This window comes from Vicugna pacos, chromosome 10 (assembly GCF_048564905.1).
Source record: "Vicugna pacos chromosome 10, VicPac4, whole genome shotgun sequence".
Lineage (NCBI taxonomy): Eukaryota > Metazoa > Chordata > Mammalia > Artiodactyla > Camelidae > Vicugna > Vicugna pacos.
The window spans coordinates 67,130,114-67,155,563 of NC_132996.1; the positions used below are offsets into that span (position 1 = coordinate 67,130,114).

At 36.1% G+C, this 25,450-nt stretch overlaps 1 protein-coding gene across 2 annotated transcripts in view; it reads left to right on the top strand.

Annotated features, from left to right (window-relative positions):
- The window catches only part of LOC102531822 (organic anion transporter 7), a 28,024-nt gene extending 2,574 nt beyond the window's left edge, over positions 1–25,450 (top strand). Inside the window, exons 3-10 of one of the 2 annotated variants that reach the window (XM_006214818.4) lie at positions 10,752–10,906; positions 11,009–11,177; positions 11,905–12,028; positions 21,159–21,274; positions 21,868–22,082; positions 23,449–23,557; positions 24,181–24,384; positions 25,274–25,450. In XM_006214818.4, the coding sequence (XP_006214880.1) occupies positions 10,752–10,906; positions 11,009–11,177; positions 11,905–12,028; positions 21,159–21,274; positions 21,868–22,082; positions 23,449–23,557; positions 24,181–24,384; positions 25,274–25,334 (1,153 nt within the window). In that variant the 3' untranslated portion in view covers positions 25,335–25,450. The remainder of the gene's footprint in view (positions 1–10,751; positions 10,907–11,008; positions 11,178–11,904; positions 12,029–21,158; positions 21,275–21,867; positions 22,083–23,448; positions 23,558–24,180; positions 24,385–25,273) is intronic. The other variant, XM_072970154.1, reaches the window with a different exon arrangement.

Here is a 25,450-nt window from a genome sequence, read left to right on the forward strand (position 1 = left end):
TGAAGATAGGTGAATAGACCAATGGAATATGGCTTAATATCCAGAATATATAAAGAACTCCTACAACCCAACAACAAAAAGACAAAAAACTCAATTTTTAAATGGGAAAGGATTTGAATATACATTTCTTTAAAAAGATATACAAATGGTGCATAAGCACATGAAGAGGTGCTCAACATTATGTCATTTAAAAAACTGCAAGTCAAAACCACAATAAAATGCTACTTCATACCTACTAGGATGGCTACAATCCAAAAAAAAAAAAAGGAAAATAACATGTATTTGCAAGGATAGAGAGAAACTGGAATCTTATACATTGCTTGCTGATGAAGAGGTAAAATAGTGCCATTACTGTGAAAAATACTTTGAAAGTTCTTCAAAAAGTTAAATTTAGAGAAACCATATGACCCAGCAATCACACTGCTAGGTATAAAACCAAAAAAGTTGAAAGCAGGGACTAGAACAGATAGCTTATGCAACAATGTCATTTCAGCATTATTCACAATAGCCAAAAGGTGAAAACAACCCAAGTATTTTATCAACAGCTGGTTAGATAAAATGTGATGTGTACACAAAATGGAATACTGTTCAGCCATAAAAAGAAATAAAGTTCTGAATCATATTAAAACATGTAGAACCATGGATACATGCAAAGTAAAATAAGAGAGACAAAAGGGGACAAATATTGTATGATTCCAATTATATGAAACATGTAGAATTGGAAAATTCACAGAAAAAAAGGTAAATTCGAGATACCAGAAGCTGGGAGTGGGGGAGGAATAATGGGGTATTATTGCCTAATGGGTACAAAGTTTCTGTTGAGAATTCTGAAAAATTTTGGCAGTAGATATTGATGATGGTTGCACAACATTGTGAATATATTTAATACCAGTGAGTGATTTATACAATCAAAAGTGGTTAAAATAGCAAATTATACTTAATATATTATACTGCAATTAAAAAGATACATAATCAAAAGAATGAAAAGACAAACCACAGACTGGGAAAAAACACTTGCAAAAGACAGCTGAAAAAGGATTGTTATCCAAACTATACAAAGAGCTCTTAACCCAACAACAAAAAAATGGGCATCCCAATTTTAAAAATGGGCAGAAGACTTGGACACCCCACCAAAGAAGTTGTACAGATGGCAAAGAAGAGTATAAAAAGATGCTCCACAACATATGTCATTAGGGAAATGCAAACTAAAACAATAAGATACTACTACACACCTATTAGAATAGCAAATTAAAAACAAAACAAAACACTGACAACACCAAATCCTGACAAAGATGTAGAGTAACAGGAACAAACTCTCATTCATTGCTGGTGGGAATGTAAAATGGCACAGCCACTTTTGAAGACAGTTTGGCTGTTTCTTATAAAATTAAGCATTCTCTTGCCATATAACCTAGCAATCATGCTCCTTGGTATTACCCAAAGGAGTTCAAAATTTATGTCTACACAAAAATCTACATATGAACGTTTATAGCAGCTTATTCATAATTGCCCAAAGTTGGAACCTATCAATGTCTCCTTCAGTAGATTAATGCATTAATAAACTGTGATACATCAGACCACGGAATCTTATTCAATGATAAAAGGAAATGAGCTATCAAGTCATGAAAAGACATAGATGAAACATAGATGCGTATTACCAAATGAAATAAGCCGATTTGAAAAGACTACATACTGTATGATTTCAACTATATGACATTCTGCAAAAGTGAAAACTATGGAGACAGTAAAAGGATAAGTACTTGGTGGGGGAGAAAGAAATCAGTAGGCAGAATACAGAGGTATTTTAAGGCAGTGAAACTACTCTTTATGATACTGTAACGGTGGGCACATGTCATTACACATTTGTCAAAACCCATGGAATGTACAACACCAAAAGTGTATCCTAATGTAAACTATGGACTTTGGGGGATAAATGACATATCATCATAGGTCCATCAATCACATCAAATGTATCACTTGGTTCAGGAATTTGATAGGTGGGGACACTGCATGAGTGGGAGCAGGGAGATATATAAGAAATTTCTGTACCTTCTGCTCAGTGTCACAGTTAACCTAAAATTGCTCTAAAAATAAGATTTTTTAAGAAACGCAAAAATTAGTTTAAAAGAAGAAAGAAAAATAAGAACAAGACTTAGGCTCACAAAGTCTGCAATAATTAATTCAATAATTCTCTAGCCCTTTATAGGAAATATTTGCTGACTTCTAGTGTAACAACATTTTGAGACTCTGTTCATTTTCTTAACATCATTATTTCTCTCCATCCTTCACCTTCTACAATATCTGTTGATCTCTCTTCAAATATACTCTCTCATGTCTATATGGTTGTTAAGTCCACTGAGAGAATTTTTGAAACATAAACTACTTTTTTTCGATTCTATAATGTCAATTATTTGGGGGGGTTTGTGTCCCTGTATCTGCTGATAGTGCTTATTTCTAAGCTGTGATTTCCATATATTAAAATCATATTTTATTTGTGTCTTTGAGGTAATTATATTATCACTTTAAAATCCTTGTTGATTAGTTCCAAAATTTGTCTCATCTCAGGAGAAATTTTGAAAGATTTCTGTTCTCTTGGGAATGAGTTCCATTATCTTGGTTCTTCACATATCAAGATATTTGAATTATATCTTGAATATTATAAATATTAAATTGTGATGATTCTATTTTCCAGTATTATTCATCAGTAATACTGATTCCTTACTTTAGTAAGAAATTTTCATGCCTGGGGTTAAACTAAAAACTGTTTCTTATGCAGCATCTCTGGCCTCAGTTTAGATCTTTGTCTTTAGTTGAACTTGTTCTGCATGTATATGTTTCGGGTAGGGCAGAGATACAGTATAGTCAATACCCACAACAGAATAACTGGACAGGTTGTCTCCATGGAGCAAGGGGCCCAAGCCCTAATCAATCTCCCCAGCCCAGGGGTCCTGCACCAGAAAGATGAGTCCCCAGAAGGTTTGACTCTGAAGGTCAAGAGAGCTTACTTTCAGGAGAGACAGAGGGCTGTGGGAAATAGAGGCTCCACTATTGAAAGGCACACACACAAATCTCACATGCTCCACAACCCAGGAGAGGAGAAACTTGAAAGGAACCTGGGTCAGACCCACCTGATGATCTTGGAGAGACTCCCAGAAAGGCAGGGGGCAAATGTAACTTACTCTGTGAACACTGACACTGGCAGCATCAATTCTGAGGAGCTCATTTTATCATGTGGACAGGCTTCTGGCAAGCATCATTTTGGAATCCTCCCTCTGGTTTTTTAGCACCAGGATCTAGCCCTGTCTACCAGCCTGTCAGTACCAGTAATAGGATGTCTCAGGTCAAGCAATTAGCCAGGTAGAGATACAGTCCTGCCAACCAGCAAGTGGGCAGCCTTAAGACTCCCTGAGCCCACAGCCACCCCAGGACATGTCCTTGTAAACCAGAAGGCCCAGTACGTGACCACACACACCAGTGTGCCATCACTGGTCCCAGGACCCATTGGGTCCCAGGCCCTCCCACCAGTGGGTAAACACCAGCCCCAAACCACCACAGCCCAACTGCCTGCCAAGTTAGGACCCAGCCCACTCACCCAGACCATATCAGCTCAGAGACACCTTGGCCCCCTTAGCAAGATGCTCCAGGATTAAGTCCTACTCATCGGCTTTGGGATAGTCTGGAACCCACAGCTTTGGGATAATCTAGAACCCACAATCAGGTGTGTTAGGAACTGGCCCCAACAACCAGCAGGCTGACACTAGGTCTGGAAGCTCTGACCACACAAGCGCCCACCCCAGAACTCACCCCACCAGTGGGCAAGCACTATCCCCAGGACAAATCAGGGCTCTACACCAGCCTACTTACAACCCATCCAAGCCAACCAGTATCTGGTAGCCTCTACACAAACCAGGGCCTGGCAACCAACTGGACTGGGGGCCAGAATGCCCTCAGTAGGCAGCCCACAACAACAGAAGAACCCATGCAGCCCACATAGGGGGCCCCTAGAACATATACTTCTTGTGACCAAAGGGGAGTATACTGCTGAGATGCATAGGACATGTCCTACAAAAGAGCCCTTCTTCAAGATTGAGAAACATAACCAACCTACCAAATACATAGAAATAAAAATAATGAGTTAGGCAAAATGAGGCAACAGAAGAAAGATGTTCCAAATAAAAGAACAAGATAACACCCCAAAAGAAGAACTAAGTGATGTTGAGATAGCCAATCTACTCAATAAATAGTTCAAAGTAATGATTTTAATGATGACCAAAGAAATCAAGAGAAGATTGAATGAACAGAGTAAGAAGTTAGAATTTTTTAGGAAGAGTTAGAAAATATAAGGAACAACCAAATAGAGATGAAGAATACAATAACTGAAATGACAAATACACTATAAGGAATCAACAGACTAAATGATAATGAGAAATGGATCAGCAAGCTGAAAGACAGGGTAGTGAAAATCACTGAAGCTGAACCAAGAAAAAAAAACAGAATGAAAAGAAATAAGAACAGTTCAAGAGAATTCTGGGACATCAAGTATACTGACATTTACATTATAGGTGTCTCAAAAGGAGAAAGGAGAAAGAAAGGAGCAGAGAACATATGTGAAGACATTAATAGCTGAAAACGTTCCTAACCTGGGAAAGAAAATAGACATCAACATCCAGGAAGCACAAAGAGTACCAAACAGGATCAACCCAAGAGCACCACACCAAGCACATTGTAATTAAAATGGCAAAAATTAAAGACAAAGAGATAATATTAAAAGCAGAGAGGGAAAAGCAATAAGTTATGTACAAGGGAAACACCATAAGCCTATCAGCTGACTTTTCAGCAGAAATTCTGCAGGCCATTTGGGAGTGGCATGGAATATTTAAAGTGATGAAAGGGAAAAACCTACAAACAATCGTGCTCTACCCAACAAGTCTTTTATTCAGATTTGATGGAGAAATCAAATGTTTAAAAGACAAACTAAAGCTAAAAGAATTAAGCACCACCAAAGCAGCTTTACAAGAAATGTTAAAGGGAATTCCTTAAATTAAAAAGAAAAGGCCACAACTAGAATGATAATTATGAAAGGAAAAAGCTCATTGGTTAAGACAAACATACAGTTAATGTAATAAATAGGCCAGATATAAAGGTAGTCTGAAGGTTAAAAGACAAAATTAGTAAAATCATCTCTATGTGCAATAAGTACTTAAGGAATATAACAGAAAAATGTAAAATATGATGTCAGAAACAGTAATTGTGGAGGGAGGGGAGTGAAAATGCAGGACTGTTAAAATGCATGTAACTTAAAAGATCAGCAACTTAAAATAATCATGTGTATAGATATAGAAATAGATTTATACACACACACACACACACACATATCATGGTAGCCACAAACCAAAAATCTATAATAAATGCACACAAAAAAAGAGAAAGAAATTCAAGTATAATAGTAAAGATAGTCAACAAATCACAAGTGAAGTGAGCAAAAGAAGAAGAAAAAACAAAAAAGAACTACAAAAATAACCCAAAGACAATTAACAAAATGACAATTAGTACATACCTAACAATAATTACTAAAAATGTAAATGGACTAAATTCTCCAATTGAAAGACATAGAGTGACTGAATGGATTTAAAAAAAAAAGACCCATATACATATGCTGCTTATGAGAGATTCATTTCATATCTAAAGATACATAGGCTGAAAGTGAAGGAATGGAAAAGGGTATTCCAGGCAAATGAAAATCAAAAGAAAACCAGAGTAGCAATACTTGTGTTGGACAAAATAGACTTTAAAAGAAAGACTATAACAAGAGATAAAGGACTTGCATAATGATCAAGGGCTCAATCCAAGATGAAGATATAAAAATTGTGTGCATGTGTGTGTGTGTATACCCAACATAGGAGCACCTAAATACATAAAGCAAATATTAACAGACATAAAGGGAGAAATCAGCAGTAACACAATGATAGTAGGGGATTTTAGTATCTAAGTTACATCAAAGGACAGATCATCCAGACAGAAAATCAATAAGGAAACACTGACTTTACTTAAATGACATGTTATACCAGATGGACTTAGCAGACATAGAATATCTCATCAAAAAATCAGCAGAATACACATTCTTTTCAAGAACACATGGAAAATTCCCCAGGATAAATCGTATGTTAGGCCACAAAATGTCTCAGTCAACTTAAGAAAATTGAAATCATATCAAGCATCTTTCCTGACTGCACTATGAGACTACAAATCAACTACAAGAAAACAACTGCAAAACCCCACACAAAGATGTGGAGGTCAAACAAATGCTAAACAATCAATGGTCACTGAAGAAACAAAAATATACCTACAGACAAGTGAGAACAAAAATACAATGATGCAAAATTTATGGGATGCAGCTAAAGCAGTACTAAGAGGCAATTATATATAAGCCTACCTCAGGAAACAAGAAAAATCTCAAATAAACAATCTAACCTTACACATAAAGGAACTAGAAAAAAGAAAATTAGACAAAATCCAAAGTTAGCAGAAAGAAAGAAATCCTAAAGATTAGAGCAGTAATGAGTGAAGTAGAGACTAAAAAACAAAAAATAGAGAAGACTAACAAAACTAAACGCTGTTTCATTGAAAAGATAAACTAAATTGATAGACCTTTACCTGGATTCATCAAGAAAAAAAGAACAAAGAAATAAATGAAAGAGGAGAAATGACAACCAACACCACAGAAACATAAAAAATTATGAGAGAATATTATGAACTACATGCCAACAAATGGGACAACTTAGAAGAAATGGACAAGTTTCTAGAAACACACAGCCCACCAAAAGTAAATTAAAAATAAACAGATAATTTGAACAGACTGATCACTAGAACTAAAATAGAATCAGTAATTAAAAAAAAAACAAACAAACCAAAAAACCTCCCTGCAAACAAAAGTCCAGGATCAGATGGCTTCACTGGGGAATTCTACCAATTATGCAAAGAAGAGCTTATACCAATCATTCTCAAACTCTTCCAAAAGACTGAGGAGGAGGGAACACTCCCAAAATCATTCTATGAAGTCACCATTACCCTGACACCAAAACCATACAAAGACATTACCTAAAAAGAAAATTACAGGCCACTATCTTTGATGATAGTTGCAAAAATCCTCAACAAAATATTAGCAAACCAAATCCAACAACACATAAGAAGGATCATATACCATGATGAAGTTGGATTCATCCCAGGTCTCAAGGATGGTTAGTTCAACATGTGCAAATCAATCAGTGTAATATACCACATCAACCAAAGGAAAGACAAAAACCACACGGTCATCTCAATAGATGCAGAAAAAGCATTCAATAAAGTTCAACATCCATTCATGAAAAAATTCTCACCAAAGTGGACATAGAGGAAACATGAATCAGCATAATAAAAAGCTCTTTATGGCAAATCTACAGCCAACATAGTACAACAGTGAAAAGCTGAAGTCTTCCCATTAAATTCTGGAACAAGACAAGGTTGCCCACTCTCACCGTTTCTATTCAGCATAATACTGGAAGTCTTATTCACAGCAGTCAGACAAGAAAAAGAAATAAAAGTATCTAAATTGGAAGGATAGAGGTAAAATTGTCATTATATGCAGATGACATGATCTATATAGAAAATCCTAAAGACTACATCAAAAAACTATTAGAACTGATAAATGAATTCAGCAAATTTGCAGGATGCAAGATTTACATACAGAAATCTGTTGCATTTCTTTACACTAACAATGTAATATCAGAAAGAGAAAGTAAAAAAAAATCCCTTTTAAAATTGCATCCAAAAAAAAAAATCTTAGGAATAAATCTGACCAAGGAGATGAAAAACTTATACAATGAGAATGATAAACACTGATAAAGGGAATTTAAGATGATCCAAAGAAATGGAAAACTATCCCATGCTCTTGAATTGGAAGAATTAATATTGCTATAATAGCCATAATACTACCCAAAGTAATTTACAAATTTAAAGCAATCCCTATCAAATTACCCAGGACATTTTTCACAGAATTAGAACAAATAATCCTAAAATTTACATTGAATGATAAAAGATCTAGAATTGTCAAAGCAATCCTGAGGGAAAAGAACGAAGCTGGAGGCATAACCTTCCCAGACTTTAGACAATACTACAAAACTACAGTGATCAAAACAGCATGGTATTGGCACAAAAACAGACATGTGTCAATGGAACGGAATAGAGAGCCCAGAAATAAACTGACACACCTTCAGTCAATAATCTGCAATGAAGGAGGCAACAACATGCAATGGAGAAAAGACAGTCTCTTCAGCAAGTGGTGCTGGGAAGCCTGGCCAGCTACATGTAAATCTATGAAGTTAGAACACTCCCTCACACCATACACAAAAATAAACTCAAAATGGCTAAAGACTTTTTTTTAACATTATTTATTGATTTATAATCATTTTACAATGTTGTGTCAAATTCCAGTGTTCAGCACAATTTTTCAGTCATTCATGGACATATACACACTCATTGTCACATTTTTTTCTCTGTGAGTTATCATAACATTTTGTGTATATTTCCCTGTGCTATACAGTGTAATCTTGTTTATCTATTCTACAATTTTAAAATCCCAGTCTATCCCTTCCCACCCTCCACCTCTCTGGTAACCACAAGTCTATATTCTCTGTCTATGAGTCTATTTCTGTCCTGTATTTATGCTTTGTTTTTGTTTGTTTGTTTGTTTTTGTTTTTGTTTTTTTAGATTCCACATATGAGCGATCTCATATGGTATTTTTCTTTCTCTTTCTGGCTTACTTCACTTAGAATGACATTCTCCAGGAGCATCCATGTTGCTGCAAATGGCATTATGTTGTCGGTTTTTATGGCTGAGTAGTATTCCATCGTATAAATATACCACATCTTCTTTATCCAGTCACCTGTTGATGGACATTTAGGCTGTTTCCATGTTTTGACTATTGCAAATAGTGCTGCTATGAACATTGGGGTGCAGGTGCTAAAGACTTAAATACAAGAAATGACACCATAAAATTCCTAGAAGAAGGCATAGGCAAAACACTCTCTCTCATAAATCTTAGCAATGTTCTCCTAGGGCAGTCTACCCAAGCAATAGAAATAAAAGCAAAAATAAACAAATGGGACCTAATGAAACATAAGCTTTTACACACAAAGGCAAAAAGGCAACCTACAGAATGGGAGAAAACAGTTTACAAATGATGTGACCAATAAGGACTTAATTTCCAAAATATACAAGCAGCTTATACAGTTCAATATCAAAAAACCTAATAACCCAATCAAAAAATGGGCAGAAGACCAAATAGACATTTCTCCAGAGAAGACATACAGATGGCCAATAGGCACATGAAAAGATGTTCATCACTAATTATCAGAGAAATGCAAATCAAAACTGCAAACTGGTATCACCTCACACTAGTCAGAAGGACAACCATCAAAGTATCTGCAAATAATAAATGCTGGAGAGGGTGTGGAGAAAAGGGAACTGGTGCAGCCACTATGGAAAACAGTATGGAGAAAAATTGTAAATAGAATTTCCATATGACCCATTAATTTCAATTCTAGGTATTTATCCAAAGAAAAAGAAAGCACTAATTCAAAAAAAATATGCACACCAATATTCATTGCAACATTATTTACAATAGCCAAGATATGGAAGCAACCTAAATGCCCATCCATACATGAATCAATAAAGAAGGTATGGTATATATATAATATATATATATATATTATATATATATATTATATATATATATATTCACAATGGAAAATTACTCAGCCATAAAAAAGAATGAAATCTTGCCATTTGCAACAACATGGATGGACCTAATGTGTATTATGCTAAGTGAAATAAGTCAAACAGAGAAGGACAAAAACTGATTTGATTTATATGTGGAATCTAAAAAAGAAAACAATGAACAAACATGACAAGATACAGAGAACAAACAGGTGGTTTCCAGAGGAGAGGGGGCTATGGGGAGGGAAGAAATAGGTGAGGGAGATTAAGAGTTATAAACCTCCAGGTGCAAAATAAATGAGTCAAGAGTATGAAATGTACAGTATGGGGAATATGATCCATAACCACATAGTATCTTTTTATGGCGACAAACCAGACCTATTGTGGGGATTATTCTGAAATGTATAGAAATATCGAATTACTATATTGTATAATAGGAACTAATATAGTGTTGTAGGTCACTTCTACTTCAAAAACAGATTCATAGAAAAAGATATTTGTGGTTACCAGAGGTGGGCATAAGGGGAGGGAAAATTGAATGAAGACAGTCAAAAGGTGAAAACTTCCAGTTATAAGAAAAATAAGTACTAGAGATATAATGCACATGATAAATATAATTAACACTGCTGTGTGTTACATATGAAAGCTGTTAAGACAGCAAATTGGCAAATTGTGAGTTCTCATTTCAAGGAAAAATTTTCTATTTCTTTAATTTTGTATCTATATGAGATGATGGATGTTTGCTAAACTTGTAATAATTATTTCGTGATGTATGTAAGGCAAATCATTACACTGTTGCACACCTTAAACTTGTCCACTGCTGTATTTCAATTATATCTCAGTAAAATTAGGGGGAATAAAGAAAAACAAAAATGTTTAAATAAAATTAAAATAAGAAAATAAGAAAACATCCCCTAAATTTCAAAGTGTCTTCTTTTTGTTAATTTTTACAGCAGGTGGCTACTATTACCATATCTAACCTGTTACCATTTCTCAGGTTTGGGAGGAGGTCAATGCTCAGATGGTGTTTGCTCCAGCTCGCCATTGCTGATACCTGTGCAGCCTTTGCTCCCACCTTCCTCATTTACTGCTCACTGCGCTTCTTGGCTGGGTTTTCTACCATGAGCATCCTGACAAATAGTTCCGTGCTTAGTAAGTCAAAACTTTGGATCTTTGACATTTTCCAAGCGTTAGCTTTGACTTTGAAATTCTAACTTTGTTTGAAGTCAAAATCCTGTTTGTGTTTTCTTTCAGTTGTAGAATGGACAATACCCCGATTCCAAGCCATGGGAGTGGTAATAGCAATCTGTGCCGCTTGTGTGGGACAGATCATCTTGGGAGGACTGGCTTTTGCCATTCGAGACTGGCTCACACTTCAGCTGGTGTTTTCTGTACCATTATTTGTCTTCTTTCTTTTCTCAAGGTATAAGCTTTCTAACTTTCTTTGTCTTAGAGGATCATAGGATGTAAGTTACATGGAATTAGGATGCAATAATTCTGTTTGATCTTAGTCAGCACTTGAGCACATGCTTTACTAATCTGTGTCCTATGTACAATTTAAAAAGCAGAACAGGTAGGGTTGCCAGTTAAACGTGAATTTCAGATATGCCACCAAATTTTGGTATAGTATGCCAAATATTGTATGGAGCATAGTTGCACTAAAAATTATTCATTGATTATGTAAAATTTCTATTTACCTAAGAGTTCCACAGTTTTATTTACTAACCTGATAAAATATAGAGTATCTCACTAAAGTAAAATTTCAAATAAATAGCAAATACTTTTTAGTGTATATCCAAACTATTGCATGGGACATAGTCATACTCAAGAATTACTCATATTCACTATTTATCTGAATTCAAATTTAACTAAACACACTATTTTTATTTGCTAAAACTGATTATATCCCCCTGAATAATGAAGGGCACTATGACTTCTACTTTATATTCCCAGCAGTGAAGTTGTGCTGCATGGAGAGTTCATCTTCACAGTTTCCTAGTTATGGTACAGAGAATATAAGTTTATATTTCCCGATATAACAAAACAGAGGTAGGTATTAAAGGGGAAGATAGAGCCATTTCAGGAAAAAGGATATGTGAATAAATGGGCAAATGAGAGTTGGTTGCACTTCTGTACTCTTCTTTGATCAGGTGGCTGGCAGAGTCTGCTCGGTGGCTGATTATCAGCAACAAACCTGAGGAGGGCTTAAAGGAACTTAAAAAAGCTGCACACAGGAATGGAATAAAGAATGCTGGAGACATCCTAACCATTGAGGTGAACAGGAGAGGGAGTTGGTTAATGGGATATAGGGAAGACATGACCTGACATATACACTACTTGGTGTCCAGAAAGTGAATAACAGGTGGGAACACAGGTGTGGTTTGGGGTCTTCTTACCTCATTGTCCTGGTCTTCAGTGACTGTCAACATCGAACTAACATTAAGAGAGACTATGCTGCTTCTGAAAGAATTGGACACAGATATTTTACTCAACATTGGTGGATAGCACTTAATATTTAGGATTGTAAAAGTTGTGTATTGGTCTCACTCTGTGTTAAAGAAAGTAACAAGAACTAATCCATTTCTTTCCAATTAACATTCTGATGGCTTTTTTTCAGGACAGTAAGGCAAGTAGAAGGGCAGCTAGTGACCATGCCAAATAGAGCATTAGGAACATCACTTATTTGTCAATTCATTCATACATGCGTTCATTTATGGTATAGTTACTTAATGGGCCAATTCTGTTCTACACAGTAAATGTGGTAGTGATCACAAAAGTCCAAATCCCTGTTTTGTGGCCTTTGCATTACAAGTTCCAAGAGAATGACTGGGTGAAAATGCTTCTTTCTTTCATTTTCCATCCCAAGTATGGAAGGCAGATGTTGCTGTACATCATAAAGTAAACCATTCATCATGTCGTGAACATATAAGTTATTTATTGAAAAATTACAATGTATTAGGCATGTGCTTGATCATACATGGCAGTATGAGTCAGACTTCCATGTTTCCAGGAACTTTAATACGAGAAAAATTAACATACACTTTAAAATAATTTTTATTGTGGTCAGAAATGCATGAAATGAAATCTATCTTCTTAAAGTTTTAATTATACAACACAGTTTATTAAATATAGGTACAACGAGCTCTAGAACTTTTTCATCCTGCATGACTAAAACTAATTGAACAACAGCTTTCTCAATTCTCTTGTCCCTAGTCCCTGGTGATCACAATTCTACTTATTATTTTACTATTTTAACATTTTAGATACTTCATATGAGTGGAATTATGCAGTATTTATCCTTCTGTGGGCACTATTTGTCCTTCTGTGGATGGTTTATTTCACTTAGCAAAATGTTTTCAGGATTCATTTATGATGCAGCATATGGAAGGATTTCCTTCTTTTTTATGGATGAATAATATCCTAGTGTATGAATATACTACATTTTATTTATCCATTTATCTATTGGTGGACATTTAGGTTGTTTCCATGTGTCAGTAGTGCTGCATTGAGCATGTGTAAACAAATACCTCTTCAAGATCCTGTGTACAATTCTTTTGGATGTATAACCATAATCGATATTGCCAGATCATGTGGTATTTCTATTGTTAACTTTTTTGTTTGCAGTGATAAGGGAATGGAAAGAATGCTAATAGAAATAAGAAGTCATCTACTCTCATTTTTTAGGTTAAGAGAAGGTTAGGGAGCTAGAGAGTCAAAGAGGAGCCATAAAACACGTTGGATGGCACATCTGATGAATTTTTTAAAAAACCACTTTACTGAGGCATGATTAACATACAAAGAGATGTACATATTTAATATATACAACGTGATGAATTTGGAGATGAGTGTACATCTAAATATCACCACAGTTTATGCAATAAATATATCTGTTACCTCCTAAAACTTTCTCCTGCCTTTCTTTATTCATTATTTTTTGTAATAACACTTAACATAAAACCTACCCTCACAGCAAATTTTAAGTGTACATACAGCACAGTATTATAACTATAGACACTATGTTGTGCAGTAGATTCCTAGGATTGATTGATCTTGCATAACTGAAACTTTGTACTCTGACAAATACGTCCCCATTTCTCACATCCTCCAGCACCTGGCAAACACCGTTCTACTCTCTGCTTCTTTGAGTTTGACTATTTTAGATTCCTCATATAAGTGGTGATATGGAGTATTTGTTCTTTCACACAGGCTTATTTTACTTAGTATAATGTCCTCTAGGTTCCTCATGTTGTGGCAAATGGCAGAATAGCCTTATTTTTATTGCTGAATAATATACCATTTTTATGTGAGATATATGTATTTTTTCTTTATCTATCCATGGATGGACTTTTAGTCTGCTTCAGTATCTTAGCTACAATGAATAATGATGCAATGGACATGGCAGTGCAGGTATCTCTTCAAGATCCTGATTTCAATTCCTTTGGATATAAACCCAGAAGAGGGATTACAGGATAATACAGTCATTCTATTTTTAATTTTTTGAGGAGCCCTCACACTGTCTCTGCAGTGGCTACACCATTTCACATTCCCACCAACAGTGCACAGATGGTACCTTTTTCTCCACAACTTCACCAATAATATGTTTTTTTAATAGTAGCCATCCTAACTGATGTGACATGATCATTCATTGTGATTTTGATTTGCCATTCCCTAACAATTAGTCATGTTAAGTACTTTTTCATGTACCCATTGGCCATTTGTATGTTGTCTTTGGGGAAAATGTCTATTCAGTTTATATTCCCATTTTTAACTGAGTTTTTTGGCTTTTTTGTTATTGAGCTGTAGGGATTTCCTATATATTTTGAGTATTAACCTTCTATAAGACATATGGCTTACAGATATTTTCTCCCACTCATTTTTTAAATTATTTCCTAGCTGTGTAGAATCTCTTCAGTTTGACGTAGTTCCATTTGTCTATTTTTGCTCATTACCTGTGCTTTTGGTGTCACATTAAAAAAATCATTGCCAAAATCAATAATAGCAAGCTTTTCTCCTATGTTTTCTTTAGGAATTTTATAGTTCAGGTCTTATGTTTTTGTCTAATCCATTTGCATTTATTTTTGTGTATAGTGTAAAGGTGAATTTCCAGTCTCACTCTTTTGCATGTGGATATCCAGTTTTCCCAACACCATTTATTGAAGACAGTACCCTGTCCCCATTATGAATTCTTGGCACAACTGTCAAAAATCAACTGACTGTTATATGCATGAGTTTATTGGTGGGCTCTCTGTTATGCTCCATTGATCTAAATGTCTGTTTTTGTGCCAGTATCTTACTCTTGGTTACGGTAATTTTGAAATCAGAATATGTGATCCTTCCAGCTTTGTTCTTGCTCAAAAATGCTTTGACTGTTAAGGGTCTTCTGTGTTTCCATATGAATTTTAGGATTGCTTTTTTTTTATTTCTGTAAAGAATGCCATTGGGATTTTGATAGGGATTTATTTAATCTGCATATTTCTTTGGATTGTATGGACACCTTAACAATATTATTTTTTTTCAATCCATGAACATGGATGTATTTCAATTTTCTAGTGTCTAGCCTTAATTTCTTTCTTTAATGTCTACAGTTTTCAGTGTGCAAGTCTTTGACCTCCTTAATTAAGTTTATCCCTAAGTACTTTATTATTTTATGCTAATGTAAACAGGATTGTTTTCTTAATTTTATTTTTAGATAGTTTGTTGCTGGTGTATAGAAACGCAACTGATTTTATATGTTGATTTTGTATCCTGCAGCTTTACTAAATTCATTTATTAATTCTAACAATTTTTTGGATATGTATTTAAGGTTTTCTACAAATAAGATCATGTTGTCTGCAAACAGATAATTTTACTTTTTCCTTTCTGATTTAGATGCCTTTTATTTCTTTTTCTTACCTAATTACTCTGGCCAGGACTTCCAGTCCTATTTAAATTGAAATGTGATCCTTGTTCAGTTCCAGATCTTAGAGGAAAAGCTTTCAGTTTTTCACCATAGAGTATGATGTTAGCTGTGGGCTTTCCATACATGGTCTTTAATATAAGTTCCTTCAGTATCTAATTTGTTGAGAATTATTACCATGGAAGTGCACTGAATTTTGTCAGATGCATTTTCTGTATTTATTGAGATACTCATATGATTTTTAGACTTCATTCTGTGAATTTGGTGTATCACATTTTTTAATTTTCTTAAGTTGAACCATCCCTGTATCCCAGGAATAAATCCCACTGGGTTATGGTGTATGATCCTTTTAACGTGCTCCTGAATTTGGTTTGCTAGTATCTTGTTGATGATTTTCTCAACTATGTTCTTCAGGAATATTGGCCTGTAGTTTTCTTTTCCTACATTATCTTTTTCTTACCTTGAAGTTAGGGTCATATTGGCCTGATAAAATGAGTTTGGAAGTACCTCCTTGTATTTTTTGGAAGAATTTGAGAGAATTAGTATTCAATCTTTTATTATTTTTATTTTGTATCAAGTAGAGTTGATTAACAATATTGTGTTAGTTTCTAGTTTACAGCAAAATGATTCAGATATATAAAAAAATAAATTCTTTTTCATATTTTTCCATTATAAGTTATTACAAGATATTAAACATAGTTCCCTGTGCTATACAGTAGGATCTTGTTGTTTATCTATTTTATACATGGTACTTTGTATCTGCAAATTCCAAAATCCTAATTTATCCCTACCACCTTCCCTTTTGGTAACCATAAGTTTGTTTTCTATGTCTGTGAGTCTGTTTATGTTTTGTAAATAAGTTCATTCGTATCATATTTTAGATTCCACATCTAAGTGATATCATATGATATTTGTCTTTTTCTGACTGACTTACTTCACTTAGTATAATAATCTCTAGATTCAGCCATGTTGCTGCAAATGGCATTATTTCATTCTGTTTTATGGCTGAGTAGTATTCCATTTGCCACATCTTCTTTATACATTCATCTATGGTTGGACATTTAGGTTACTTTTATGTCTTGACTATTGTAAATAGTGCTGCTATGAACACTGGGGTGCATTTATCCTCAAATTAGAGTTTTCTCTGGATATATGCCCAGGAGTGGGATTGCTGGATCACATGGTAACTCTATTTTTAGATTTTTAAGGAACCTCCATACCATTTTCCAGAAAGGCTGCACCAATTTACATCCCCATCAATAGTGTAGAAGGGTTCCCTTTTATCCACCCTCTCCAGCACATATTGTTTCTATGCCTTTTAATTATGGCCATTCTAACCAGTGTGAGGTGATACTTCATTACAGTTCTGATTTACATTTCTCTGATAATTAGTGGTGTTCAGCGTCCTTTCATGTGCCTATTGGCCATCTGTATTTCTTCTTTGTAGAAATGTATATTTAGGTATTCTGCTCATTTTTTGATTGGGTTGTTTGTTTTTCTTATTATTGAGTTGCTTGAGCTCTTTGTGTATTATGGAAATTAAGCCGTTGTCAGTCACGTCATTTGCAAATATTTTCTCTTAGTTCGTAGGTTGGCTTTTCATTTTGTTTATGATTTCCCTTGCTGTGCAAAAGCTTGTAAGTTTGATTAGGTCCCATTTGTTAATTTTTGCTTTTATTTCTATTGCCTTGGGAGACTGACAAAAGAAAACATTTCTATGATTTATGTGAGAGAGCGTTTTGCCAATGTTTTCTTCTAAGAGTTTTATGGTGTCATGTCTTATATTTCAGTCTTTAAGCCATTTTGAGTTTATTTTTGTGTATGGTGTGAGGGAGTGTTCTAATTTCTCTTCTGCCTAAATCATACCCAACTGAAGGATATTTAATGAGCTCAAAAAGATGGAGATTAAAATCTTTTGTTTTTCACTGCTGTGAAAACTGGAATAGAGGAAATGACCAAATCTCAAGCAACAGTGGGTTCTTTAACACTTCAGTTCACAGCTAAACTTATTCACCAGTGACATATTTTCCCACAGGTGCAGAATTTGCATTGCTAAATATAAGGTGTGGCCCAGGCAGCAGATCAGAATGAAATTTCTTTGTAAAGGCATTCTGAGTCACTGGAACATGTCCACCTCATTCTCCTACATTTACCAATAAAATTCCTCAGTTCTCCATGGGCCACTGAAGATATGTATAAAGAGGTCTGTAGTATTAATCTTTCAAAATCTTTCCTCTTGGAAACATGAAGACTACGAAGAAAGTGTCTCCACCCTAAACCACCAGTGTTTCTCAGGCATCTTCTTTTCAGTGCACTTTCTAGGTCAGCCCTTATTTCAGTCAGCCCTTGGCATATCCATGTTTCCATCTTCAGAGCAGCATCTTCTTCATCTTTTAATAACTTGTCCTTCTCTGCTCATTACATTCTATTGGTTCTGGTTTTTTTAAAGCAGTTATGATCTTATGCACCTTCTTTCCTGATCTAAACTCTATACATTCCAAACTCTGATACTCTTTTCTCACCACTTCTCTGCACAGTTTCCTCCTCCCATTCCTGTGTGACATGTGCAGTCTTTTTCAATCTTCATTTCTATTGTCCTAAGTATTTCAGACCCAGTAGAAACCAAGAACTCATACTCCACAGTAGCCCAGTCTGAACTACATTCTCCACACACTCCCTTAAAGGAACTCAAGGTGCACTCTCCAGTCAAACCGTAAGGAAAGTATTCAATGGAAACTCGATCCTCACAAAGTCAGTGATGGCACACTTATATACTGGTGAGTGACATGATAACTATGAGAGACCAAAGCAAATTTCTCCACTGAATCCTCTGCAGGTTTCTCTTACAGCCATAAAACATCAGAGTTTTCCCAACTATACTGTGGTAAGAAATGTTTCAGTCTAGATACCATAAATTGTAATTTTGAAGAAATAAATGTCCATTGTATCCATCTCTGATTTAATTTACAAAAATTTTCCCCAAACTCTCCAAATCAATGTTTTATACCTTTATTGGTTCTTGAATTCCAGATCTTTCAGCTTCTAAATGTAGTCCACCTTCAGTCAGCTTCTTCCACCCCTCCCTGTCTTCCCTCTTTCCTTTTGTCTTCCTCTTTCCCTTCCAAATTTATTTTATGACTACTTGGTGAAGAATCCTGTGACAGTTGGGGATGGGGGGAATGTCTACAGCTTCTTCAGTCTCCAGAACATGTCACTCAACAAGTAAAATGGGCTTAATAAAGACTCTTTGAAGTAAAACAACAGTGGAATGTGAATGCTAAGGAGGGAGATATAACCTGAACTGCAGGGGTGTGGGCAATGAATGCATCTTGGAGGTAGTTATACCTGTAATGGGTCTTACAGGTGAAAGTAGAACTAGCCAGGTTTAAACCAGGCAAAGCTACAATTAAACTTGCAGTTTACTACAGAGGGATCAAGCCAGTGGTATGCTGGTAAACGCTTAACACTTAACATCATAGGAGAAAAAAAAAGCCATAGAGCTCAGATTTGTGGTGATTATCGATTTCTATTATGTGAATATTACAGCACCATCATCAATTTCAAGCCACTAACATAATGGCAACTGCTTTACAAACTATCTAAAAATTTATCAAAAGGCTTTTGTGATTTTGTACACACTGATTTCAGGACACGCCTGGGCAAGTCTTCAGACGGGAGCTGTTTAGTGCTTCTCACCCTAGCATAGTGTTATGAGTGGTACAAATAGGTTTTTTTTTTAACAGGCAAAGGAAGTGAAAATCACAGAGAAAAGTGCATTTTAAAAAGTGAAGATCCAGCAGGCTCCCATTTGAATATGGGCTGCTTCTTTCAGGAATAAAGATGTTACCAGATAGGAGGAGCTCCTTGAATTCCTGTGAGGGATCTGTTATAGCCTCCCTAAATACTTCTGCTAATACTATTCACATCTCTACTTGCTCACCAAAAATGAATGGCCAGTGTAAAATAACCACAATGTATCCCAAACTTTAACTTTGATATTGGATGTAATTTAAGGCCAGTCTTACAGGCATTGCATCCCTCACCTGGTCTGAGTTTAAGGTACTACTTGAACTCATTCTTATACCACCATCCATGACAGTGGCCTGTGATCATGGGTTTCCAGTGTTAGATGCAGGAAGGAGATGCCATCATGACTCCTCTTTTCCAAAAGTATGAATCTAATATTTTGCTCCTCAGGCTAGTTCTGCAACTGAAAGGACATTCTTGAGTATGTGTAAGTCCTTAGTTCGGGTGACCTTTCATTTCTCTGATTTCTTCATGGAATTATACCAATGGATTTCATGGTATTTTTCGTTTGTAGAGATGGGATAAGAATTAAGTCTATATTGTTTGAATAATTAGTAAGTATGTATCTGAGTGTGTACTAGCTATAATTCCATGTTCACATTTGTAGCCTCATGTATGGCCCAAGAATTCCTTCCGAGAGAGGTGCTCTTCTTTTTCTCCACCTACTATTCTCCTACTCTTAATTCTTTTACGTATTCTTCTTTTTAATAAGAAGTAAATTGAGTTTTAGAAATATTTAATTACCTTCCTCAAGATATACACTCATCATGTTGCAAGGCCATTAAGTAACTCCAGATTATAACCAGTTCTGGGTATAAATCATTCTACACCAATATCTCCCCTGATTTAGTCCTCAGACTTAATTCTAGGCATCTCATTCATGGAAACACAATGTGCCAGGATTCCTCCCAAAGTGACTGAGCAAAGAACCAGAATAAAGACTCTCAAGAAATGTTCTTTCTCCTGAGATAAACTGTTTTTCTACAAAGGACAACCAGCCGAGAATCAAGCTTAGTTTCTAGATCTTTCATGACCATCTGACACAAACGGAGCTTTGGCCCATAATCCAAGTAACTCTGTATTTGATTCCCTTTCTAATCTTAATATCTATGCACACCCTTTCTGAGGCTCTGTAGCCCTCTTGAATCTTTTTTTATGGTTAAATTTTTAAAATATATTTATTTATTTAGTTAGTTGAAGTATAGTCAGTTTACAAACTTTTGTCAATTTCTGGCGTACAGCATGTTTCCGTCATACATATACATATACATTCCTTTTCATTATAGGTTACTGCAAGATATTGAAAATGGTTCCCTCTGCTTTACAGTATAATCTTGTTGTTTATCTATTCTATATATAGTATTTAGTATCTGCAAATCTCAAATCCTAAATTTATCCCTTCCCACCCCATTTCCCCCCTGGTAACTAAAGTTTGTTTTCTGTATCTGTGAGTCTCTTCTGGTCTCATAAATAAGTTCATTTGTGTCTTGTGTTTAAATATTTTCATTGTTACATAGTAATTTCCCTCAGGCCCCTTTAACCTCATAATTCACTATTCGTACCACTTTTACACCTGTCATTACATCTTCCATGACTATATTTTCCAGTAGACAAAAAGGGAAGTTGTCTACCTTGTCCTCTGTTGGAGGTCTCACAACGCCTACCATTGTGTGACAACTGAACACTCTGTTGTTGTTGAAGGTCGTGAGGTCCACCATGCAGGAGGAGCTGGAGGCAGCACAGATCAAACCTTCTGTATTTGACTTGTTCCGCACACCCAACATGCGTAAAAGGATCTGTCTCCTGTCTTTTGTGAGGTATGCTTCACACCATTTGTGAAGGGTGTTAAAAGAGTGGAGACATTGAATCTATCCCTTATCAAAGGATACAGCAAGTTGTGGGAACAGATTTGAGATAAAACATGATGAAGCCATAAAGATAATTGCTGCGTTTAAAGGTAGTCAAAGAGTTATGAAAAGACTGACCCAGAGCTAGTTATACAACAAAGAATTTTATCATATTACTCTGCCAAGCTCATCACTGGAAACTAAGGCTGAGAATTTCAGTCATGGTACAGATGTTGGCTTTAACTTTCTCCACTTGTTTGTTTCCATTAGATGAAGATATAGAAAAAAACTCTAAAACCCTAGAAGGCTTCATCATGCATCCTCCAGAAAAACACTCAAAGCCCTTCCCCAAAACTCAACAACAATTAGGAGCTCAAATAATATAATTAGTTTGTAGTTTTAAAATCATCACCATGCAAGGATATATTCCGTAAAACATACCATGTTTTTATACTTTAAAACCAACCACTGACTGGCTGGCTAATATTTATTATCATCATTTGTGATGTCTCTGTGTCATTTAGAGATATATGCTAAATGTCTTTCATCTTTGTTCACTATAGATTTGCCAACTTCATGTCCTTTTTTGGCCTGACTCTCCACCTCCAGTACATGGGGAACAATGTTTTCCTGTTCCAGATTCTCTTTGGTGTAGTCAACCTCCCAGCCAATTATGTTGCATTTTTGGCACTGAATCACTTGGGTCGTCAAGTAAGCCAGACGCTTTTCATGTCTCTCCTTGGAATCTCCATCCTGTCCATCACATTTGTGCCTCAAGGTGAGAAAAGAGCACATGTTGAAATAAGAAAATGTCTTAGCTCAGAGGTTTGAAAACAGAATCTGAAGCCAGAGGAAATGGAGACTAGAGTTCTAAGGATTCCCCAAAACCAATCTGAGGATTTAGGATAGATTCTACCATTAAGTGGCTGTGAAATAGTCAAGGTCAGTAACAGTCAGTTCACATATGTCTTCATCATATCTGAGATGTATCCGATAATTGGTGCCATTTATTCTTGACTGTTTCTCTAGGAGAACAATTGATCGTTTGTCCTTTGGCCAATCACACTTGTAATTGTAAGTGACAAGATTATGTCATTATATATAGTTGTATCTCTTGTGAGGACACAATATTGTCACTTCCTCTGCCTGGTCTCTTTCTTATTACTAAGTTTCAGTGACAGTTTACTCCCTGACTCTATGTATCCACTCGTGTGTCTGGAATTAGGTCACCATAACTGCAGCCTGGTTTTAGGGGATCATCTTGACTCCCTTGTCTTCAAGCATTGAAAGTGTATAGAATAACATTAAGCTGTTCAGAGCCTCTGTTAAAACCTATTTTACTAAATTAAATAATCATATATGATAAATAAGGGAACCCACGTGATCACCATCCTTCACCTTACTCCCAGTGTAATTATGCATTTTGCAGGATTCCGTATTGGTGGGTTGCACTCCCCATCTTGTGTATCAGCATCAGTGAAATTTTGCTGCCTTACAACAGAGTCCACTCTGATGTTGTAACACCTTCATGATTTTTTAATGGTTAGGACGCTGACTCTCTGAAATTTCCTTTCAGAGGTTCCCAAAGTCTATTTTTTCCCCTAATACAGGTCCTTATTCTTAAATCTTCCAATATTATGCTCGATCGAGCAACTCTCCAGCTTATCCATTTACACGAGTCCCATTTTTTTATTACTCTCTACTGCGGTACTAGCCAATATTGCATGTGCACCCAGGTTTTAAACTCCTGAAGGATACTGAAGAGTTTTACATCCATAGTAATTGCTCATATGACCATCCCAAGTTATACGTGAAAGGCAGAGGAGACACTGGACAGAATAAACAAAAGCAAATTCTTGCTGGCCTTTTGTTCCCCTCTCCATCTTTGGCAAATTTCTGAAATTTCTGATATGTAGAGAGAGTTGACACAGTAACTCAGGTTCTTAAATTCTTATTTAATCTGTTATGTACAGATAAGTCACATTTCTCAGCTATTAGTCATGGCACATCCTTTGCCTCTGTGCAATTTCTCTACCATGTATTTGACATGTACAAACATTTGCAATAGTGTCTTTTTCACTTATAATTTGGTAGATGGTGATTTCAGCTCAGATTTCCTGAGTCTCACTGGTCTTCCTCTCCAGAAATGCAGACTCTCCGTGTGGCTTTGTCCGCTTTGGGAGTAGCAGTTTCTTCTGTGGCTCTTATGTGTTCTTTTACCCATGGAAATGAACTAGTGCCCACCATCATCAGGTACATAATCTCATGGAAGCTATATCAGGGTCAAAACGGATCTTTCCCAGCTAATCAGTACATATAGTGGGAAGCAAACCAATCTGAAGAGTTATCAAAAGCATTGATTGTAGTAGTATTAATAATAACAAAACTATAGCTAAAATTTATTAAAAGTTGACTTTTATCAGGCACTGAGCTAAGCCCTTTAATGTATCATCTCATGCAATCTGCTGAACCATTAAAGGGTAGGTACTGTGGATAAGAGTATTTTTTAAATAATGAAAACATGTCAGTGCACTTGTGTACTTGAAAAAATTTGTGAACAAATAAGAGCATATATCATATGTAAGAGTACATCATTGGGGGAGAGTAGAGCTCAGTGGTAGAGCGAGTGCTCAGCATGCACAAGGTCCTGGTTCAATCTCCAGTACCACCATTAAATAAATAAATAAATACCTAATTACCTCCTCCTCCCCCCAATTTTTTTTTAAAGAGTTAAAAAAAAAAAAGAGTACATCATCAGCTTCATGTACCTAAACACTTCTGCGGTGTCTCCCATAATCAAAGTGAAATAATAAATCACAAATTACATATATGTGATTTATACTATATTATTTTTATATTGTTGTTTGCACCCCAAGGGTAACAGCTACAGGAATCATGGGAATTGCTGCTAATATTGGGGCAGCCCTGGCTCCCCTCTTGATGATCCTAACGGTGTATTTTCCCCACCTACCTTGGATCATCTATGGAGTCTTCTCCATCCTCGCTGGCCTTGTCGCCCTACTCCTTCCTGAAACCAGGAATCAGCCTCTACCTGACTCTATCCAGGATGTGGAAAAGGAGTGAGTAAACCCCTGGCTGCTCCTTAGGGGAGCTGTGTGATATAGGTCTGTGCTGAGAAGCGCAAGACACCATGCAGGGCCATAGACCCCAGGGAAAACTTACACCTGAACTACTGCATGTGGTCAGTGCCTTTGGTTTAGTTACAGCCTCATCCCTCCCTACAGTGACCTCAGACTTCTCCAAGACTTCCTAGATCACACAGATCAGCTCTGCCCAGCCTGCAACAGGTTTACTGGTGAAGAGGCCAAAATTAGGTGCCTTATTGTGACATAGACACCCCTGAAGGCAGTTCACAAATATGCACAGATCCAAATACAAAATTCTCATCCCTCAAACCCTGGCAGCCCTCAGCCCAGTGAGGGCAGTAAGCTCTCTGGGATTGCTGGTGCCTGTAGGTCTGTGACCTTCCCTGGTCACTGAAGAATCTGAAGGAGATCAGGGAGAGGACAAGAGCCCCTCCCACAGATGACAGTTATCTCAGGGGAAGGAGACCTGTTGGGCTGCCTGTGAGATTCAGACCATCTGGTCTTCACTGGGAATGAAAGTGCTAAGAAAAGAGAGGAAAGGGGTGGTAAATATTGATATTTTTAAATGATCAAGAAAGGATTTTAAAACGTTTGTATACTTCCTTTGCCTCTTCCAAAGACCATATTAGCCAATACCATGGTGTCCGAGGGTGAGAGCTGAAAACTCAAAGCTGCCTTCCAGATCCTGCCCTGGGAGCTTGGCCTTTTTGTTCATAAAATTTAATCAAATCCTCAGGGCAAGTGTCATGGTTTTTATTAAAATTTGTGGCCCAAGAATCAACTTTCCCTAAAGAATGCAGGATATATATGCTTTTCCCATGTTTTCAGTTTAATTTCTGTTGGTTTGTTGTTGTTTTTCTAGGAGAAAAGGCTCAAGAAAAGCAAAGCAGGAAGATACCTTCATAAAAGTGACACAGTTTTAAGTAATTCCAGGAACTAACTCTAAAATCAAAGAGCAAGATAAATGAGAGAAAAAAATGGGATTATTCCTAGACAAAATTTGGAAACATAAATAAATAAAAAGATGTAATGGAAAAAA